The 23,579-nt window shown below is 36.2% G+C and overlaps 2 protein-coding genes across 8 annotated transcripts in view; one reads left to right on the top strand and one right to left on the bottom strand.

Moving 5' to 3' along the window:
- Positions 1 to 23,579, bottom strand: part of LOC136030328 (matrix metalloproteinase-25-like) — a 122,309-nt gene that overhangs the window by 22,735 nt on the left and 75,995 nt on the right. The gene's annotated exons all lie outside the window — the stretch shown is intronic.
- Positions 11,764 to 23,579, top strand: part of LOC136030327 (zinc finger MYM-type protein 1-like) — a 93,640-nt gene continuing 81,824 nt past the window's right edge. For 2 of the 3 annotated variants that reach the window (XM_065709237.1, XM_065709236.1), the window contains exons 1-2: positions 15,188 to 15,762; positions 17,471 to 19,821. In XM_065709237.1, the coding sequence (XP_065565309.1) occupies positions 15,655 to 15,762; positions 17,471 to 19,819 (2,457 nt within the window). In that variant the 5' untranslated portion in view covers positions 15,188 to 15,654 and the 3' untranslated portion in view covers positions 19,820 to 19,821. Of the gene's footprint in view, positions 12,776 to 15,187; positions 15,763 to 17,470; positions 19,822 to 23,579 lie in introns of those variants that run through there. The other variant, XR_010618248.1, reaches the window with a different exon arrangement.

Below are 23,579 nucleotides of genomic sequence, written 5' to 3'. Positions count from 1 at the left end.
GTTCACTACTGTGCACACAGGGGATGTTTCCCACTAAGAAAAACAACGAGGACCCAGAGCACAGCCGTTGACCTAGGTCAAAGCTAGGCGAAGAACCGTCCCTAGCAAATTCAAATGCATTATTTTCATAAAATGCAATACATTACTGTTTTCTTCAAGACCAAGCACAGCACCATAGAGCAGAAGAACAAGAAGAACAAAATAAAATAAAACGTGGGTCATCTGCTTCCGAGTCTCGGCTTGTATAGATAATTAAATACAAAAAAACAAGTTTTTTCAACTGAAAGTAAGGAGTGACATCAAAACTTAAAACGCACAGAAATTACTTCGTATATGAAAGAGGCTGCTTCCTCATCAACGCCCCGCTCTTTACGCTAAAGTTTTTTACTGTTTTAGAAAGAAGAATTGAGAGAAAGAGTCAAACTTTAGCGTAAAGAGCGGGGCGTTGATACTAGAACTTCATTTCCGTTAGAATGAGCCCTCTTGCAACATTCTAGGACAACTGGGTCGATACGATCACCCCTGGGGAAAAAAAACAACAAAAAAACAAAAAAAAACAAATAAACACGCATCCGTGATCTGCCTTCTGGCAAAAAATGCAAAATTCCACATTTTTGTAGATAGGAGCTCGAAACTTCTACAATAGGGTTCTCTGATACGCTGAATCTGATGGTGTGATTTTCGTTAAGATTCTATGACTTTTAGGGGGTGTTTCCCCCTATTTTCTAAAATAACGCAAATTTTCTCAGGCTCGTAACTTTTGATGGGTAAGACTAAACTTGATGAAACTTATATATTTAAAACCAGCATTAAAATGCGATTCTTTTGATATAGCTATTGGTATCAAAATTCCATTTTTTAGAGTTTTGGTTACTATTGAGCCGGGTCGCTCCTTACTACAGTTCGTTACCACGAACTGTTTGATTAAATTAAAAAAAAACTAGTTTTTAAACTGAAAGTAGGAGTGATATTAAAACTTAAAACGAACAGAAATTACACCGTATATGAAATGGGTTGTCCCCCCCCCCACAATTCCTCGCTCTTTACTCTAAAGTTTTTAATTGTTTTAAAAAGTAGAATTGTGGCAAAGAAACAAACTTTAGCGTAAAGAGCAAGGGATTGCGGAGGGGACAACCCATTTCGTATACAGAATTATTTCTGTTCGTTTTAAGTTTTAATATCGCTCCTTACTTTCAGTTTAAAAAACTAGTTTTTTTTATTTAATTTCTGAACGTTTTTGAATTAATGCATTTTTGATTTTGGCTCTCCGCACATTAATTATTAAAATGAAATTTGCATATTAATTTTTTTTTTGCTAAACGGCTTTCTCTTAGTTTTATTCCTCCAAGAGAAGATCCTCCCGCATAGCCCCCTCCCCTCAACTCCAACCCAAACCAAAAAAAATCCCCCTGAAAACGTCTGTACACTTCCCAATAACCATTACTGTATGTAAACACTGGACAAAGTTTGTAACTTTGTGTATTAGGCCTTTCATTTGGAGCAAAGAAAGTACTTGATCATATTGGTAACCATCTTCACCGATTTTATACTCGAGAACAAAAGTCTCATCTAGCAACCGATTGATTGATGATCGACTCATCGGCGATCAATTGATCAATTTCCAGTAGAAGCAGTCCCCAGAACACTGCAATTAAACTCTTTCATTATAGCCCTCATTTGTTTAAAAAAAATAATGATTATAGAAACCATTTCATTTCATCAGTGTCGATTAGAAACGTGCTATTCATTAAAACTAAAAATAATACTAATTAAAAAAATTGTTTAACTAAGTTGACTAGCTCCCTTAATTCACAGTACCATGTTGGATCATGAGTTAAGAAAGGTTTTTTCTTACATATAAACCTAAAAGTAGCAAAAACAATCCTCCACCCCATGTCAGAATTTTCAAACTTCAACCCGTTTTACATATATTGTCCGTACAGCCATGACCAGCTGACACAGTCTGGGCAATAAGACCTAGAATCGCTTCCTTGATCGTATCGATCCCCATCATAATAGTTGCGGATTAGAATATTGCTAAAAAAAATTTTACAGATATTTCACACATGGTACGAACTTTATGTTAATTAGTTCCAAGAAAGTCATCTTAAGCCCGTTTCAGAATGAAATCTTAAAAGGATCAGTAAAGGTTAGAAAGTACAACTAGTGATATATTTTTCGTTCCCGTTAACGCCCTGAACTTTGAAATAAAATTAACTACTATTTGGACTGAAAAGCAATGCATGATTCAGCTTAGGTTTCAAGTTTTTGAAATATTACCCTTCTTCCAATAGCCATTTTAATTTTGGCTGTGAAGGGGCTATTTTTAATGACAAATTAGAGGCTCCGCTATAGCGTTGCTTATAATGAAGGCCATAAGGCTGCAATATATTATGTTATATTATATTTCTATATGCACTTCATGTGGAAGAGGTGTTCAAATAAACTTTGGAGGGGGCTCAATCGATTAGAAATAGAAAAGTCTATTTCCCTTTTTAAGAGCCAAAAGTGATTGGATGACAACTTGCCCTCCACACCCTCTTTGCCCCAAATGCATCCAATCAAATCTTACGATTTTGCTCAAAATAGTCCAAATACCGAATAATAATAATGCCTCCAGGGTTGACACAACCCCCCAGAGCTGGGATGTAGGGTTGTAAGTTATGCCCCCAAGGGTATATAAGGTTTTATCGAAGATATTGTTATATAAGCTTTGGAGGAGACTCAATTGATTGGAAATTTTAAGTTCTAGTTCCCTTTTAAAGAGTTAAAAATGATTGGAGTGCAACCCTCTTTCCCCAAAATGCATCTGAACAAAATTCTGTTTTAGTAATTTTGTTCAAAACAGTTTAAAGATCATATAACAAAGCCCCTGGCTTGCATATAATGCCTTCAGGGCACATAAGACTCTTGCGGACGGTTTCTTGCTCATATTGGCACAAAACTTTCGAGAGTCACTACCTGAACCAGGGGAGGTTTTAGCCCTCATAACTAGTGGGGGGGGGGAGGCGAGTTAGACCATAGGAGTGTAAAAATAACGATTCAATGTTAAACATCAGAAAGACTGGAGGACGGCTAGGTCTCAAGCCACCACTGGCAAGAGCTAAGGGGACCAACATTAAAGGGTCTTATAAACTTTGCAGGATGCATTTGTCTGGAAATTGATTTTTTTTGTTCCTTTTTAAGATCTAAAACCGGAGGGTAACTAGCCCCCCCCCCACGCCCTCTTTTTGCCAGATGTATCCGGTGAAAATTTTGAGATAGATATCTTGTTCAAAATAGTCCAGAGATCATAAGACAATGCCTTCAGAGTTGACAAAAAAAACAGAACCCGGGAGCAAGGTTTGTAAGTTATGTTCAGGGCACACAAGGTTCTTTTACCAATGGAGGTATTATTATATGACTTTTGGGTAGATTTGAACAAAATAATAATCTACAAATTTTTACCAGATGCATTTGGAGAAAACAGTGCTTAGGGGGAGGGGGGCTATTTGTTTTTCGATCTCTCGTGACTCTTAAAAAGGGAATCACATGCTTTAAAATTATCCATCAAATAAGCTTCCTCCAAAGATTATACAACCACCCTTCTGCAAGAACCTTATATGCCCTCGAGGCATAACATACAACCCCGGGGCATTATTATATGTTCTTTAAACTATTTTTACCAAAATTGCTAAAACAGAATTTTGTGCAGATGTATTTGGGGAAAAAATAGTGTGGGTGGGGTCTAGTTGCACTCTGATCATTTTTAACTCAAAAAAGGGAACTAGAACTTTAAATTTCCGATCAAATGAGCCTCTTCCAAAGTTTCTAAAACCATTTCTTCAATGCAGAGTGACCAGAGGTTAAAAGATCGAAAGAAGAAACAAACAATATACTGAAAACACATAGATCTTTACATTGTTAACTGATGCTTCTGATTGTATATAGAAAGTCAGCCGTTTTCCTGCACTTTCATTGGCTAATTCGCTTTCAACTTTGTCGGTAAAACACCGAACATAAAGGGAGCTGTAGGGACGTGAAGTCATAGCGTTGAGGATCTGCCTTCTCCTTCACGTAATTGACAAGTGTCCATTATCAGAAGCTGAAATGTGGTTACTTATAGTCCCATCGACTGCAATATATTTTTATTTGTCTATTACGTGATGTTTTAAGTTTGCTGAATAATCGGTACTGCCCTTACTTTATCATCAAACTTTAAATGTATGTCTGAATAATCACGTTGACAAAAATTATTCGACGTAAATATATTTAACATAAAAACTTAAAATGTTTTTGAAAATGTGTTGGATAAAAGTTTTTTTATTCACAACCTCATTAAAAACCATACTAATTCAAGATAACATCAGCCCCTCTTCCATCTACTGCAAGGACAGATGGAGGGATGAAATAAAAAATCTGGAAATTAAATTATAAGCATATAGGTCTCAAAAATTTTAGTCAGTGCCACCAATTAATGAATAAGTAGGGTGGCTCATTTTAGGGGGTAAAAACGACCAGTTAACCATGATAAAATAGAAAGTAACTATGAAATAGAAATAAGAATTTGTGATTTAAAGTCTAGGAGTGGAAAATTGTCCCCCTCTGTCACCCTAATCTAATAAAATAAAATTTTGGTTGCACAATTTGATCCTTATTATTTGACAGCCTAGGATATATGATTTTTTTTTCCATTCCTGCTAATTTGTATCACCAAATTTATGGCATCAAACCCTTTGTTTGTTAAATGGCTAAATTAATGTTTTGCTTAGTCACGTATCGAGACCGCTTGCCTGCACTTGATCTGGTAGGCTAATGGTCTTTTTTGTTCCCGCCCAATTTCTGAAACAGATTCTAAGAATCTTAATAACGCCACTGCTAGTATCTATTCGATAGCAAACTCGTTTATGAGACTTGACAAAAACATAAACAAGTGGGAGAAAAAAACAAAAGATGTTTGTTTAGCAAAAGCACGTTAGATTCTACGGAGATTAATTTAAATGAACAGGTTATGTAAAAGAAAATATACCCACTGCTGAGCTAAAAATAGTGTTTTCTTTTGCACATCAATTTAAAGGGTAATCCTATATTTTTTCGCTCAGAGATTTTGATTCGATGTGCATTGAATGCAAATGGTAGAACTTGTACGAAAAGTAGACAAATCTTTTATTTTCGAGATGGGTGTCTGTTTTGAAATGTAAAGCGTGAACCCTCCCAAACCTCAACCGAGACCGAGTCCGTTTGGAAATGAAAATTGTTTGGCTATTGGGAGAACCCTTGGGTATTGAGAATTGCAAGCAGTTAGCCAGGTGGGTGAAACACCCACCTGGCTATTTTCTTTTAATCTTCAGTTCTCGAAGTCCACCAGTCCCCAAACTTAAACCTCGTCATGTTACTTCTGAATTCCTTTTTACAAATTGTGATGAAAATGAAATAAATGAAATAATTATGTGTATGAAATAACAATCCTGTGGAGTAGATGAAGTATCGTTAAAGCAACAAAAACAATTGTTATTTCTATTTTGACTCATCTGATTAATTTATCACTTGAAGAGGGAACTTTTCCAGAAAGACTTAAATTAGCCTGAGTGCTACCCCTTCACAAAGGGAAGTCAAAAAATGAACCGAGTAATTACCGATCCATTTCTATTTTACCTTTTTTTCGAAGATTTATGAGAAAGTAGTCCATGAAAGAATGTATGATTACCTCCAGGAGTAGAATCTTCTGTGCGATACCCAACTTGGCTTTCGCAAAGGACTTTCTACGGATATGCACCAGCTATCTGGAATTCAATCCCCTTGGAAATCCGGAACTCAAATAACCTTACTACCTTCAAGCGAGCAGTGAAGGGTCGTTCCAGAAATACTGTTTAGATTTGAATATCATGCGGTCCTCCTCTTTTCGATCTTTTCTTTTTTTTCTTTTCTTTCTCTTCGTCACTCCCCTTTTTTCTCTTGTTTTTCTTTTTTGATAAATCCAGTTGATTCGTTGTTTCTGTTAGTTGATTGTTTAATTATTCTTTAGTTAAGTTTCTGCCCTAGTCAAGCACTTTTGTGCTTTCCTGGCAGATTATGTACATGGAATTATGGGTTTTTATTTAAATATATATCATTGAATTGAATTGAAGAATTCCTGCGAACAAAACTCTAGCACAGCTTGCATCAAACAATAAGTGCGTAATTGGTAATTTGATGTGTGTGTGTAGACTTGTTCCTGTGTTTGCGTACGTTTGTGTTTTTGTGCTCCTCAATCTCATCCTGCTAAATAACTAAGAAGACTAATCCGCCATTCCATCACAAATTTACTATGAAAAAGTAGCACATAAACAGAATTGATGGAAATAAAACTAATTTATTGGGAAGATAACAAGAGGAAAAGTTTGTGTAAAACGAAAAACTCAATGCATACCCGTACTAATGAACTTATTTTGGAAGAAATATAGCCTCTCAGGCGCATACGGGTTAAAGCACATAAAAAAGAATTTTTATTGAAATAGAAGAAAAGCGATAACAGTAAAAAGTTTGGGATTTCCCAAAAGGAATTTAAAAACCCTTGTCCATCGTATCTGCCCCCATTAAAATACAACAACGAAAACAAACAGTCCGCACATGCAAAAGTAAACTACCCAAAGAAAAAGGATGAATGTTTGAGAGGTTTTTCACTCTCAGAAATCATATACCTCAGGTGGCTAGTACTAAGCATGGCAGAAGTGTGCCAAGCATAGCGGAACTGTGAGAACAGTACTAAGAGTGAATGATCTGTGCCAAGCATGACATAAGTATCCCAAGCATGGCAGATGTCTGCTAAGTCTGATACAAGATCGTGATTTCATAGCAATCTGGGAATGTACATTATACAATTAGGCTAGTGAGTTAAGTAATTGAAAATTAAAGAGCCATTTGAAACAGACGGACAGAAAATAAAATCCTTCAATGATCTAAATGTGAAACGGTCAAACATTACTGTCTATGCATAATTGACTGAAAATGAAGAGAAATAAAAATAAATAATTATACCAAACATAAAAGAAATGGGTACTGCTATATACAAATAATTAAATCCTAAACGATTAAAAATTAAAATGAGTGCTAAAGTTAAACCAAAAAGGACACAAATTACTGCCCATAGGAGTTCGACTAGAGTTCCGTTCTAACCGTAAACCAAAATAAAAAATTGTCGCTAAATAGAATCTGTAAACCTTAATTGTTGATGTTTCCTGTAATTAGTATATTAAACACTAAATAATTATACATTACACATTCAGTTCATTTTCAATATCTTTCCAGTCACCTTGATTTTTATAGTGTTTTTTTTTTGTCAGTATTTTGGAATTAATAAGATGAAAGCTATTTTCCTTGTAATAAGATTAGGGCATTAACGTTATTTTGTGTTAGGGCGAGATGCACAAGATTTCGGAAAGAAACTTAAAGACGCTTTAATTAAATACCAAAAATGAACGAATTGTACAGAAAACGTAATAATTGTAGGAAAAACTATAAAAATCACAAATACTAAGCCCAAGTAACATACAAGAAATTTATAAGAAAAAAACTAAAATTGTTTGTATTAAATGTATTTAATATACTTCAGACCAGATAAGAAACTTCATTTTTTTTTATCAAACACGAATATTTATCTATTCCAAATGAGACCAAATTATTTCTTCAAAATCACTGTTTTCATGCATAGAGTTCCTGGTAAATTCACTGTTCTCCCCCGATCCCTTCTGTGCGTTTTTTTTCTTGCTGTTCACTTCAACTCGACTCAACCTTCTTTTTTTTCCTCTTTTTATTTCTTGAGACAAGCTTGAGTCCTTCGGTTGGTGGGCTGTTGTACATTTTACAGACACAGGTTCTCTGATTTCCATATTCCTTGCAACCCTTGAGTCTAAAATTTCAGGAAGTAAGGATTCATTCCAGAAGGCTTCAAGCTTCGGAAATATTTTTTCCCAGTAGTCTTTCGATCGGTGAACTGTAATTATTTCCCAATCCTCAATAGAGTTATAAACTATTAAGTGGCATACCATTTTATCCAGTATCTCGAGTTGGCCTTGTATCTGGGCGAAATACCTGTGATTTTTTTTTAGCTGAAGACCTTCACTGGATAATTCAAGAAAAAATGCTTTAACTAAATTTTTTGACTGGGCCACATCATAAATGGTTTTGAACTCTGGTATATTATGCACCGTTTTTATCTCTATAGGTGTGCCATTAGGGAGCAGCCCATCTACAGATGCAGCAAGATACTGATACTGTGGATGCACACTGAGTCCTATTTGATCTCCCTTTACGACTTTTAAGTTGAATTTGTTTTCATATGCTTCTAGTGCCACTACTTCTAAATCTAAGCCCTTTTTCATTAGGGCAGAGCAGAATCTAGGTCCCAAGTTTCGAATTTGCTTAACAATTGGGGCAACTCTGGTGCTGTTTTTTCTGGTTGCAATTCTGTGGAAGTAACTACTAGTTATTCTCTTAGATCTTTCTTCAACCCAAGTGTCATTTTTGGATTGGCCCTTGGTACTGTTGAACAAACAGCTTATACTGGCAAAATCCAATTTTAAATTCTCGTCAGTATATTTTTGTATGGCCAAATTCATTTCATCAGAAGTCATGTCTGGCTTATTGCAATTTGGTCCATAGTCACGATTACCAAAGTTATAGTTTCTATTTTTTAACTTAGCAACGTGTTTTCCTCCAAGAGCACTATAATAACTGGTCAAATTACGTTTAGATATTACACGGAGTTTAGCCGTTTTATTACAATATTTTTTTGTTACGCTAGAAGGACTAAGCCCAAAAATATTTTTCCAAGCTAATTGATGCCATTTTGGACCTGAATTATAAGCAAGACTTGCTCCATGAACTCTTGCATGATATGAACCTCGTTTAGACCGGCTTATTTGCTTTCCTCCGATGAATTTAGCAACAACTGACATGTAGCTTTCAGCTAAGTTTGTAGTTGCGTCATTTCGAAGCTGCTCTGCTTTTCGACACACAATATCGACCTCTGTCATAACATCTTCAAACACGTGCAGGGGAAAATTATTCCACCGATCTTCTATTTTACTATTCACGGTCAATTCAGCAATCTTAGGACATCCAGAATCACATTTTGTGTGGTTTCCGAAAACATGGTACGGACCTCTTTTTAACAAGATTTTCAATTCTTCTGCTGTTCCATTATTTTCAGAATTTATTTTTATCGCACCCCTTAAATTTTTTGTCAGTTGCTGGATAATTCCTCGGGGAAGACATTTTGTGTACAAACCTTTTTTTTTTTTGCACAAATTTTATAGATGGGCTGTATAGTTTTTTGTGACGTGATTTGCACATTCATGTTTCCGTATGTTGGAACCGTAGGAAACACTTTGTTTTAGCTTATAAAAAACACTGGAATCACCGTCACCGATAAACTCTAAAAACTGTAATCCGTGCATCTCCTCACTGGAACGAAAGCCTTCAACTAGAATATCTGTTTCCATGCTCCTTGAATTTCCGTTATAATTCAGAAAGCAGAAATGATCTTTGGGAATTACTTTGCCGTTTGCAGAAGAAAAACATATATAACAGTATTTATTTTTTATGCCAACATATAACAGTTTTTTCGTAAATGCATCTATGATAACTGCAACACATCCTTTGGCCGAATAATCGTGTCCTTTGCTACGCTTATTCCAGCCTCCATCACATATCACTTTTGTCCAGTATGAGTCCTCCTTATACCTATCATCATGAATGGCTGATTTTAAGGCCTCTCGTCCATTTTCTAGCAAAATTTCCGATAAACTATTCATCCAAGCATTACCAAGCTGCCTTTCAATACGGGAATAAACTATTCGTGACATTGGTTTCACTCCAAGCACCCCGAAGAATTCACACAGTGTAGAATACCCTCCTCCACTACCCATGGCTCCCCAAACAGCCTTCGAATTCAAGCAGCCTTTAAGACTTGATTTTTTTTCGGAAAAAGCAACCTGTGTCTGGTCCGTAAAACTTGAAAGATATTCTTTTACGCTTGTTGCTGGACATTCTGGTTCACCTTTAATCCTCTTTTCCCAGTTACACTTATTACACTTAACTTTCAGTTCAGTTTTCAGGCCTTTCTTTTCTAATTGCTTTATAATCAATTTTCCGTGATCGCAACTGATTTTGTGTCTGAATGCTGAAATTACTTCAGCAAGGAAATACCTTAGATTCACAATGCAGTTTCCATCTGGAATTCCAGATAAGTCTATCTCAGTATTCGTATCGGGGCAATCAACACCGTAAGAACCACTACCGTTTCCCAATTTATTTGAATCGTCTATGAGAGGATTTGCTGAAAATTCTTCTGAAATTTTCGATCCATTTGACAAATTATCTTTATCTTGTTCTCCAAGCAGCACCTTTCTAAAAAAAATGAAAAGAACCATAGAAAAACAAAACAGCGACCCGGCTCAATAGTAAACGAAAGTCTAAAAAACGAAATTTTGATACTAATAAATACGTCAAAAGAATCGGATTTTAATTAAATTTAGTCCTACCCATCAAAAGATAAGAGCCTGAGAAAATTTGTCTTATTTTGGAAAAAAGGGGGAAACACGCCCTAAAAGTCATAGAATTGTTTTGCCAGAAGACTGATCAAGGGTGAGTGTTTATTTGTTTTTTGTTTTCTTTTTCCCAGGGGTGATTGTATCGACCCATTGGTCCTAGGGTGTCGCAAGAAGGCTCATTTTAATGAAAATGAAAAGTTCCAGTGCCCTTTTTAAGCGACCAAAAATTGGAGGGCACCTAGGCCCCCTCCCACTTTCATTTTTTTTCTCAAAGTCAACAGATCAAAATTTTGAGATAGCCATTTTCTTAAGCATAGTCAAAAAACATAATAAAATGTCTTTGGGGACGACTTACTCCCCCATAGTTCCCGGGGGAGGGGCTACAAGTTATAAACTTTGATCAGTGTTTACCTTGACCTGATGCCCACTTAATTGGACAATCTGTCTTGGCTTTTTCTACAATTGGCCATGACTTGACTTTTCCCACAACTATTCCTTTTAATTAAAAGTCAACGGTTGAGGGGTTTTGGTTGAGGGGGGGGGGGGGGTAGAGGGGAGGGAGCTACGTTGAAGGATCTTTACTTAGAGGAATTTGTCACGGGGAAAAGAAATTCAATGAAGGGGCATAGGATTTTCTAGCATTATTAAAAAAAACACTGAAAAAATAATAATGAAGAAGTTTTTCAACTGAAAGTAAGGAGCAGCATTAAAACATAAAACGAACAGAAATTATTACGCATATGAGGGGTTCATCTCCTCCTAAATACCTCGCTCTTTCCGTTAAAGTAATTTCAACTATATATTCTACGGACTTGGTGATTCTAGGGTCATTCTTAAAGAACCGGGAGAAAATTTAAGCTTTAGTGTAAAGAGCGAGGTATTGACGAAAGGGCAAACCCCCTCATATATGTAATACAAATATACAAAGTTCTAGGTGCTTTTATAAGTTACCAAAAATTGGAGGGCAACTAGACCTCCTCCCCCACCCCATTTTCTTCAAAATCGTCAGAACGAAAATATGAGAAAGCCATTTAGACAAAAAAAGATATGCAAATTTCGTTGTGCGGTTAGCCAAATCAAAACATGCATTAATTTAAAAACGTTCAGAAATTACATAAAAAAACAGTTTTTTTTAACTTCAAGTAAGGAGCGTCATTAAAACTTAAAACGAACAGAAATTATTCCGTATATGAAAGGGGTAGTCCCCTCCTCAACGCCTCGCTCTTTACGCTAAAGTTTCTTATTGTTTTAAAAAGTATAGTTGTGAGAAAGAGTCAAACTTTAGCGTAGAGAGCGGGACATTGAGGGACTACCCCCTTTCATAAACGGAATAATTTTTGTTCGTTTTAATGTCGCTCCTTACATGCAGTTAAAAAAAACTTGTTTTTTTTATTTAATGGACAAGAGGGAATGAAACTTGTATATGTAATTTTTACTTACCGGTATTTTAAATTCAGCCACCTTTTGTTGATAATTTTCTTCCTCATATCTCAAATGTCTTATTGACTTCAGTTGACAAGTCAACTAATCAGAGACACAATGCCTTGGAGGCGTAATGCCTAAAATTGGATAAGAATCCCGCCTTTTTTTCTATTGGCTGATGAACAACGCTATTAAGCCGGAAACAGGGGTAAAATAAGTAAAAAGTAAGCACATTTTGAAATTGTATTTTTCTGATTTTGCTTTCAAACTATTTATGATAGACATCAGAAATTTTCTGTAATGGTTGTAGATTATAAAATCTACATATGATCCAAAATTCTACCCTCTGGAGCCAACTTCATACCTTCTAGCAAGAAAAATGTTGAAAATTAAAAATAATTTTTTGCACCGTTAAAAATAAAAATATAACAATTCTGCAACCAACGTTTTTTTTTAAATACTGGCAGGATGAACTAAAAAAAAAATCTACTGTCATTTCCCATCCACTAAATTTTTATTCACCAAACTAAAATAACTTGATTTCTTTTTTTTGCACAATAGGTAAAGCATATACAGAAAAAGTGAAACCAACATTTTTTTCCTTTTTAACTCGAGAGTCATCAAAAAAAAATCAGTTCAAAATCACCAAAATCGCAGAAGTTATTCATGATTTTCTATCATAGGAGAAATAGCATTGGACACAAATTAAGACCATTAGCCGCATACCGCCGCATACCAGAAGATGGAAATTTAGTTCCAGAAATTGTTTGGAAGCAATAAGATAGCAAATGGCAGGTTTAAAGTACTTAATTTTTTGGGTCCTACTTGTTTTGTCTTGTTTGGTAAGTATTATCAATTTAAATTTACGCATTGAGCTTCTACTTTGTGCTCTTTGAAAGTCTAGGTTCTAATTAGAAACAAAATATCAGCGCAGTCTAAAAATAACTGGTTCTGCTCAGAAGTAGAGGAAAATGAAAAGACATGGATTGTAACTAGATTCAAAGTGTCAGCTCTGGTTTTTGTATTCTAATTATCCACAAGGGTGGGCTTCGGGGCTGGGCTCCTAAAATCCTCATTTTCTAGAATTTCTAGGCAATTTTTTTACAGATCATAAAAATGTTTTTATTACTGTCCTCCAAATGTATTCACTATTGCCCTCCCCCCGAAAAAAAAAACCATGGAAGATTCAAGTGAGAAAGTATTTTGTCTATGTGGCTTATTACTTGGTAAATAAGTGGGGGCAGTTCGGTTGTTGATATTTAAAATGTTGACATACGCCATTTTTGTAACTTTTTAAGAGAACCCAAAAGTCAGAAAAAAGTTTGTTGGATGTGGTCGCTATGAAGGATGGAATAATGGAGATAATGGGAACACACTATAAACCAACTTTTACGCACTTTTCAGTGGTATAAATGAAATTCTAGTATTCTGAGCTTATTCAAAATTATTCTATTTTTTGGTGCTTGCCTCCTTTTACATTGAAGAAAAAGGAGACAAATGCCAGGGCCCCTTGCAAAAGATCCATAATATAATCCCCTTCTGTCATTCTTAATTGGAATAAGACCTGACAAACCAGAGACAAACGCCCCTTATTGGCATAAGTCTCTTTTTTTTTTTATCTTCGCAACGGTATGAAACATGACAATTCTGACTGTACCAGTTAATTCTTCATGCTAAGTTGACCCTTGACTTATAGACAACTTATTTTCGACCGAAATGACATATATCATCTTTTAATTATCCAAAATGATGTCCCTGCAGGCACCTATGTCTTGTTATGTTTCAGAGGAGGGAGTAAAATAGTCAAAATATGTAAGCCTCAAGTAGATGTAAGAAATTTTAATAATAACAGTTCAGATCTCAAGTCTTTCGGGGAGGGGACTAGAAACTGAAAACGTTGCCTCTCTCTATTTACCAGCAATAACTGCATAAATGAGGTACTTGATTGTGTTTATCCAAACATAAGCAAAGTATTTTTGTGCAAAGATCCAATTTTGGGGGAGGTGCCACAGCTCACATAAAGCACCTCCTTCAATTGAAAATTTTGACTTTAAGACCTGAGAAATTATTTTTTTTGATTTTAGACTCTTGATTATAAAATAAAATTAAGGTGCACTTTTTCACAAAAGATTTTCAATTTTAGAAGAGTTGTAGGTTAACCTTTAACGTAAAGAGCAAGGGTGAGGCAAGCTGGAGCCCTTCCCTCACCCTTCCAAAAGAAGAATTATATAATATCAGCGTTAGAACTTGGGATATTAAAACTGACCAAAATTCAATTTCAAAAGAAAACAAAAACAAACGAAATTGAACAGCGGCGTATGACAAAATGAAGAGAATTTGAGAAATGAGAGAGAGGGGAGGGAGAGAGAAATTTTGAAATAGAGAGAGAAGTATAAAGAGAGAGACGAAAACAAATGCTATTGCTATATGAGGGCTGCTTAATTGAAAAAGAAACATATACATTAGAAATGCCATCCATGGCTAGGTTTGATCATTTGTGCTGGATGTCCTCTGATTGCAATATTTTATGACAAAATTTTAAACAGGTGGTATGTGATTTTTCCTGAGTGTAATTTTTATGTGGGCTTTTTTCAATCATTACATTGTTTTATAAACAGGGCGGGCAAGTATCATGAACAAAAGTGTTTTTGTGAAAAAAAAAAGTTAATAAGCAATTAAGTGTGTATGCAGTATAGTTTGAGTATTTATTTTTGGATATTGTTTTTCCTTTTGGATATTGAACCTAATAGGCAATTAATATAGGATAATAGGCAATTAATACAGGCTAATAGGCTCTCCATTTTTTGCAATTTCTTTCTTATAGACTACAGATGCCTAAAATTGGACAGATCGATTAATTTATTAGTGACAGGTAATAGCGACAAGCATTATTGCTTACTGTTTGATGTATTAATAAATAATTAAATAAGATGCTGTTACTCCCCTAACAGCAATGACTAAACAATAGTTAATTAAATTTTTAAAGTAATTAATTGGTTGATTCGACCATTTCTTCTAGGACTTTTTTTTTACAAGTCCATATTTTTTAACGAAATTGATTATGATACGATATGTACAAGTCCATTTACCCCTGAGACTGAGTTTGAAACAACGATCGAAACAGAATTGACCCCATTAGCTCGGAAGGTGATTTTCTTTCTTATTTAACAGCCTAACACTGCTGAAGAGAAATCGAGGTCTTAGCCATATCTTAAACAGTGGCGCCATTTGGGGGGGGGGGGGGGCAGGGGGGGCCATGGCCCCCCCCCCTGATTTCTGGAGGGGCCCAATTTCAACCACGTAATTCTTTGTTTATTCGTCCTTGTTCTACTTTTTTCTCTTTTTTTTACCGTATTTCTACTGTGAATTATTACTAAATAGCAAATTCAAGATACTCGACGATTATTGCATTTCAAGAAAGTATCCTGTTTTTGCCGTTCTCTCTAATTAATTTATGGTCACCCTTTTGGCAGGGGTTTGTAAAGTAAAGTCCTTTCTGGGCTCGGGTGCTTCTGTGACATTGAAGTCTCTCCAGTGATTAATGAATCCCGTCAGTCGGCACATTTATGTGTAGGCTAACATCTGGAAATTTCTGGAAAAACAATCTGGAAATTGGGTATCCAGACCAGGGTTTGTATTTAGTTTCTCGTTACCCTTCATCAAATAAAGAACCGTGAAACAGTGTTGAGTTGTGTTCAAGTTCAAATCGGATTATTGAAACATGAGTTCATCCGGTGCGAGTGGTGCAAAAAAAAGGAAAATAAAAGCCCAAAGGAAAGAAGAAGAAATAAAGATGCAACGACGATTGACTTCGTTTTTCAAACCGACTGTAAGTAAATCTACCACATTTTAAATTTTGTCCTATTGCGTCAGGAAGTACCGATCTCGCGGAATTGCCAGAAATCTGGATCCCCCCATGTCCCCCACAGTGCCCCCATAGAGGAGGGGGTCTTCCCCCTCCTCTACACCCCGCTCTTCATGCTAAAGTTTTTCAGCATTTGTAAAAAAGTTACGTACTGTTTTAATAAAACGCCCTTTGTGTTTGAGGAGTCATTTTTAAAGAATTGGGACAAAATTTAAACTTTAGGATAAAGAGCGCAGTGTTGAGGAGGAGGCAACCCCCCTCGTATATGTAATAATTCTTGTTATTTTTAAGTTTTAATAATGCTCCTTAATTTCAGTTGAAAAACTTGTTTTTCTATTTAATTTCTGATCATTTTTTAAATAAAGCCAGGAAATCTGGCTTCACCTCCATGGAGAAATCCCCCTTGGAAACATCCTCTGAACAATACAATCCTGGTTAAAATTTACTGGGACAATTACCCTTAACACTTCCAAGCGTGAAATTGAGCCAGTAAATAGAAAGCAAGATATATAAAGAAATTTTGTATAGGAATTTTGTACTAAAAAAAAAAAAATTAGCGTAAAGAGCGAGGTATTGACGAAAGGGTGAACCTTCTCATATGTAATAATTTCTTTTCGTTTTAAGTTTCAATCCTGCTCCTTACTTTGAGTTGAAGAAACTTTTTTTTCATTTAATTTCTTATTCTTTTTTTAATAATACTTGGAAATCCAGTGCCCCCTTGATCGAAAATTCAGCTCCCCTATGAAAAGTTTCTCCATGGAAAGATCCTCCTACATAACCTCCTTTTGTCGAGCTGCCCCCCCACCAGAAAAAAACTGAAAATGTCTGTATACTTCGCAATTACCTATACTATTTATAAAAAAGGGCAAAGTCCACAAATTGAACACCTTCCCCCAGAGACTTTGGACAATTAAGACATCTTTAAAGACATATTCATTAAATTTTTAAATATATTAAAAAAAATGGCTGTTTCAAAATTTTGATCAGGTGACTTAGGGTAAAAAGAGGGTGGGATGGGGCCTAGTTGCTCTCCAAATTTTGTTCATTTGAAAAAGGGCACAAGAACTTTTAATTTACCTTTGAATGAGCCCTCTTGCGATATTCTAGGACAACTGGGTCAATACGATCACCCCTGGAAAAAAAATAACACGCGTCCTTGATCTTTCTTCTGGCAAGAAAATCCAAAATTCGTCATTTTAGCAGATAGGAGCTTGAAACTCCTGCAGTAAAGTTCAGTGATGCGCTGAATTAAATGGTGATATTTTTGTTAAGGTTATATTACTTTCAGGGGGGGGTGTTTTTCCCTTTTTTCGGACATAAGACAAATTTTCTCAGGCTCGTAACTTTTGATGGGTAAAACTAAATTTGATACAACTTATATATTTGAAATTAGCGTACAAATCTGATTCTTTTGATGCATCTATAGGTATCAAAATTCCGTGTTTTAGAGTTTCGGGTACTATTGAGCCGTGTCGCTTTTTTACTTGAAGTTCGTTACCACGAACTAATTGATTATAGCTTCGTAGTTGAATTGATTATGTTTTTTGTTGTTGCTTGCTCTAAATTTTGTGTTGTTTTCTATGTTAATTATGTACAATTCACGTCCTGGTAAAAGAAGTAACTGGGACATCACTTTTAATTTGATTTTAATTAAAACTTGATTACTCTGTAGGATAGTGATGCTGGGACGTCAAGGGACAACCCATCGGCAACCGAAGTTTTACCGAGAAACGAGCAGACCCTGGACGTGAGACACATTTCTGAGGAGACAAACCTGCGCGAACCACAAACGGAGGAAATGGCTTCCAGAACGATCAGTACCGATTTGTCCGTGAACCCGTATGATAACCCCTGCCAACCAGTTTTGACTGACTATCCCGCCACTACCATCGGGAATCGCAAACGAAAATTTAAAAGCTCCTATTTCTTGAAATACCCATGGCTCGAATATTCGAAAGAACAGGACTCGGTGTTCTGTTTCAATTGCCGACATTTCAGTGGATCCTCGCTAAGATCAGGCGAAAGGTATGGAGCTAGAGCATTCATTGATATAGGATTTAGAAAGTGGAAAGACATTTCTGAACTGATACGGCAGCACGAAAACAGCGACCGACACAAAGCATGTACCATTTCTTTGACTCAGTTTAAGGCTATTGAGACGGAGGCGGCCGAATCTGTTGCGTCATGCCTCTCCAAAGAACGCGAAAAAGAAATACTAGAGAATAGACAGTACGTAAAAGCTCTACTAAAAACTACAGCATTACTTGGACAGCAAGGTCTTGCGTTTCGTGGCCATGATGAAGGGGAGTCTAGTGCCAATCAAGGGAATTTCGTAGAGACAGTACATCTTTTAACAGAAATCAACCCGGACTTGATGAAAAACTCTCGTAAGGCCTATGGCCATTACATGTCACACGAGTACCAAAACAACTACATTGAGGTCATAGGAAATGAAATCAAAAGTTCTATCGCGAAAGAAGTCAGAGAAGCAAAATATTTTGCCGTTCTTGTTGACGAGACAAAAGACCTCTCGAAAAAGGAACAACTCGCGATCTTAGTGCACTATGTTTATGACCTGAAAATCAAAGAAAGGGCCATAGGTTGCTACCACATGCGCAAGGTTGACGCTGAGAGTTTGGCCGACTTCATTTACAACGAAATAAAGGGTATCGGCCTTGACTGGTCAAAGTGTGTTGGACAGTGCTATGACGGGGCCAGTGTAATGAGCGGACACTTTTCAGGAGTACAGGCCCGTCTCCGGGAAAAAGCACCACAAGCGGTGTACACACACTGTCATTCCCATAGACTTAACCTTGTCATTGGCGATTGTATGCAGAAAATACAAAGAATTTCATCAGTATTTTCAGTTTTGCAAACAGTTTACAGTTTCGTCTCCAACAGCAACACTCGATACCAGTTGTTCGTCGAAGCCCAGAAAACTGCCAATGTGCCTGTGCTAATGCTTGAAAGGACAGTAGTGACACGTTGGTCTTACTGGTATAGATCAGTGGCTAAGATCCTGGTTAGATATGACTGCATACTCGCAGTTCTGTCAGTAGTTCAAGAATCTTCTGACAGGGAGGCAGCGGCAGAAGCTACGGGCCTTAAGAACCAGCTAGAGTCGTTTCCCTTCATATTCAGTTTGCATGTCATTCACGAAGTTCTTGCAGTGATAAACCCTCTTTCTGAACAACTACAGGCAGCAGATCTGGTCATCTCAGAAGCTTGCACTTTAATCAGTGCAACAAAGAACGAACTGAGGAAAATGCGTGATGACGAGTATTTTCGTGTCCTATACGGCAAGTCTAAAGAGATGGCCATTAATGTCGGAGCTGATCTGTCGGAAACAAGTGCTCTCTCTTCAGCCATACCTGTTAAATCAAAACGAGTTCAGAAGATATCCGGAAGACTAAGAGACTATTTGACGACAACAACAATTGGAAAGCACAACATTGACTCCGAAAGCACAACAACGGAAGACAAAATGCGGAGAGAGTTCTACGAGGTTTTGGACAGAGTGTTAAATGAGTTTGAAGAGCGTTTTTCTGTCCACCTGCCAGTGCTAGAAGCCAAACGTTGCCTTAACCCCAAATCCACAGATTTTATGGACTCAGATTTACTTTTTGTGATCGCGACATACTTCGATCAGGCGGGAGTCGATACTATGCAGCTGAAGTGTCAAGCTTTAATAGCTCGTGCATTTGTGTCGCAGCTTCCACAGAAACCGGCAAATGCTTTAGATGTCTTCGAACGCCTCGGAGGATTGAAAGAAGCTTATTCTGAGCTTCTTAAGGTCGTCAGGGTAGTCCTCACACTCCCGCTCACAACGTGCTCAAATGAACGTTTTTTCTCTGTGTTGACCTTTGTGAAGGACTACCTCCGGACAACGATGAAAAACGAGCGACTTTCGCATTTGCTGCTTATATTCTCTGAGAAAGCTGCAGTGAAGGAGCTCAATTTTGAGAAGCTTGTCGACGACTTCGCAAAAATGAAGCAAAGGAGATATCCATTGCTGAAGTAACTGTACGTAAGTTTCTGATTTATATAGTAAATGTTCTATTTTGGTACTGTTTTTGGTCCCTAAATAAGCTGCAAAATATGAACCCCAAAGGTAGTACGGTACCTAAAGGCATGTTCGAAAATTTTAAGATTTTTAAGGCTGGATGGGGGCCCAAAATCGATTTTTGGCCCCCCCTAAGGTTTTCTGAAATGGCGCCACTGATCTTAAAATGGATTTTACTCATTTATATATATTTAATTATGCATACCATTTTTTTATGAAAGAGTAACCTGCATGTGCACAGGGGAAGGGGCTAAATGCCCGTGTCCTTTTTTATAATATTTACAATTTTTGCTTCGAATTTTTTTTCTTTCCAACTGGTTCAAGTATCTTTATAGGTTTTTTCGAACTTTTGCCCCTTTGAAAATATTAACTTACCCGAAAAAAGCATGGGAGTGAAGCATGTCTAATCAAAGGCCTTATTTTTGGCGATGGAAGTAAAACTGTTTCTGTTATTCGCAACTAGCTTAAAGCAGCCTTACCGTTATTGGCAATAACACATGAATTAGCTGGAAACAAAGTGAATCCAGGCTACTAGTGGAAAGTGTTTCTGGGGAGTGTTTTTTTTTGCACTAAATTCAAATTACCACCCTCCTGACTTTAATAAAAATTCTGATTCTAACTTTTTCTTGGTAATATTGTCAATTAATTAAAGGATTAAGTAGCTTTTTTGAAAACCTTCCATGACAATGGCTGAGGCCAATTATTAACACAGCTTTGTAAATAAATATTGACTATAGCAACAGGAGTGTGGTCAATTTAAAAAAAAAACTTGCTTTTTCACTCGTTATTGCGATTAGTAATATAAGTTGAACAAGCCTGCCCTATTAGCCAGCTTATATTCCACTGACTTTTCATGACTGGTATTTTTTGCCGCTAAGACACAGCTTCTCGTAAAAAAAAGAAGAAAAAATCCTCTCTGAATAATCTAAAGCCGTAAAAAGGTTTTTTGTCCATCGCTTGGCCAAAGGGTGGAGTTGCTGTGAGGGATCAAAAATCCCTGAAATGACAAATTATATTTATATCCTACTCCATTAATTGAATGATGCCTATTAATAAATCATTCCATTGGGAATATAGCATTTTAATTGGGAAATAATTTGTTCTTGGAATAGTAATTAAATGGTAAACCAGATTCCCCAAAGTACCCCTTTAGGACTGATAAGCATAATAGGAGTTTCTTTTGCAAGGCTTAATTATGGAAAAATATACAAAATAAAAAGAAAATCATATTTATTTATCAGGAATTATATAAAGAAGAATTTGTAAAACGTTAGGCTCGGTAAACAAATTTCTTAAAGCTGACCGTTATCAAGATAACACATTTGTAAGAGTCTTTAACGCCTGTCAGCTCAGTTGTATGACTGCATAAGACTGGGATAGAGGGCTATTTAGTCAAAACTCTTCAAACAGTTCGTGGTAACAAACTGCAAGTAAGGGGCAACCCGACTGATTATTAACCAAAACTCTAAAACACAAAATTTTGGTCCAAATAGAGACATCAAAAGAATTAAATTTTTATGGTGATTTAAATATATAAGTTTCATCAAATTTAGTCTTACCCATCAAAAGTTATTAGCTGTGTGCACCCCTCGTATGATCGAAAATCTAATTCTTCGGTAGACAATAAAACTAATTTGTTGGTAAAAATTGAATTTTAGATAAAAATACCAAAAAATTCCATTTGACTCCAAAAAAAGTTCTTTTATACGTACAAACAAATTTAAATTTCCATAAAGAATTTGAAATTCTATAAGCAGCTTATAAGAGTTGTTTACAGCCCCAATTTCTTTTATACGAGGTGTGATAACCAACTTTCTTCTAAAATTCAAAATATGCGTGGTGTGCGCAAGTTGAACACGGAAAAAAGAAATTTTTACGTGGTGTGCAAAGGGTTCTTAAGGGTTGAAAATCTTTTTAGAGGGTGTGCCAAATATAATAACGTTGTAGGCTACAGAATTAAGAAAGGTTGTTTTTGTTTAAAACATAATTATTCTAGCCCTGCTAAGAAAACCAAAACAGTTTACAATCAAATATAATAAAGATGTACCACTTAGCTTTAGTCCCCTTGTAGATATCCAAAAATCCCATAAGGTCATTTAACTTACATGCATCAAGCCTAAGAGTTCCTTCGTGAAGTGGAAGTATTTGAAGTTTTGCTTCGCTCACAGACAATTTTGGCAGAATGGTCCATTCTTCCGTATGTCTGAGCTTGTTATAAACAGATCTATCAGGATTGTGTTTATAGGCAACAGTCATGGAGATATTCTGTTATCCCTTTTTACACCCAGGTCTATAATCAGGAAAATACTTTATTCCTGTCTAGTACCTGAAAAATGTATGATTTACTTTTTAAATAGATAAGGGTAAGGATTACACCTAGCATCCTTCATCTCAGATACATACATGCTTAGAAAGTAAATTTCTCTATCTTTGCCTCAGTTTTCCATTGTCTGGTGGACACTGTTCTACATTACAGTAACTTCATGCATAATAACAAAACTAACAAGTGCATGAAAAAGAACTCTCTTTTTGATCTGATATGAACATCCATTGCTCCACATAATAATTGTCTCTTCATTTGGTTATGATCGTAGTAGGTCTTCTAACCTGTAAATAACTGACGAAGAAATTCAGATGCATTCAACAGCCCTTCAGTCTTGTTCCATACTATATTCAATAAATCTTAGCTCACAAAATCGTAAGAAGTCCAATTATATACAACGATCTTCCGCTTGTGTCAAGAGATGAGGCTTTTATGTTTTAACAAAGCAACATGGATTCAAGTTCATGAGTTGTCACAAAAATTACCCGTGAGCTCTCTTTTACTTTGTCTTTGTCACTGTTTTTTTCCATCCTAGCTTCTACCTCCTTTAATATATAATCAAAATACTCCTCTTCGGTAAGGTTTTTCAACTTAAATGCCATGCATTTGTTACACTGGCCCTTCTTTGACTTGAAAATCCAAGTGTCTTTTTCTTTCAACAGTTCTCTAAAAAGGTTATAGCTAACAATATAACCCTCTCCTTTCCTCAATTTCTTCTTATAACCACAAAAAAAGCTCTTTAACAGTCCCAAAAGGATACTCAAAGTACTTTTTCTTTTCCCAGGCTTTGCAATAGTGTCATGGGAGTTTTTGGAGATCATCCAAAAAATTATCTGCATTTGTTTTCTTTCTTCAAGTGCTGATTTCCTATCATCGAATTGAATTATGGTTTCGGGTGGTTTGGATCTTGTGATGGATGAATGTCATCCTTCACTGCCTATTCAGACCAATTCTTCACTTGCAACTTGCCAATTCCAAACGTATCCAAAGATCTTTGCTTGCAAACTCTCAACATCCCCTCTGAGGTTTCCAAATTGTATTTCGGGGTTTCTTTTCTTCTAGAAGGGCCAAGATAAGATCCTTTTAATTTGTCACAATCGTCTTAAGAGACCAGCTACGTAAACTTTCTTTTGTTCCCTGGACATTTTTGTCCAAAAACTACCAAACAAACTCTGCATCTTACTTTCAAGAATAATTGAACATTCCAAATACTAACCTTTTTAGAATCAATATTACAATGTTTCCGTTTAGGCTTTAGTAGTAGCTTTCCACTCGCCATCTTTCTAGGTCAGTACTTTCCTTCCTTCATATTCTCTGTCTTGGCATCTAGTATAATAATTCTTTATTCAATTTCAACCTGGCTTTGATCTGTCTCTGTTCCTGCTTTTTCTAGAC

Source organism: Artemia franciscana, chromosome 8 (genome assembly GCF_032884065.1).
Source record: "Artemia franciscana chromosome 8, ASM3288406v1, whole genome shotgun sequence".
Classification (NCBI taxonomy): Eukaryota; Metazoa; Arthropoda; class Branchiopoda; order Anostraca; family Artemiidae; genus Artemia; species Artemia franciscana.
The sequence above is the reverse complement of the archived record's forward strand: the minus strand, read 5'-3'. Positions and strand labels throughout refer to the sequence as shown.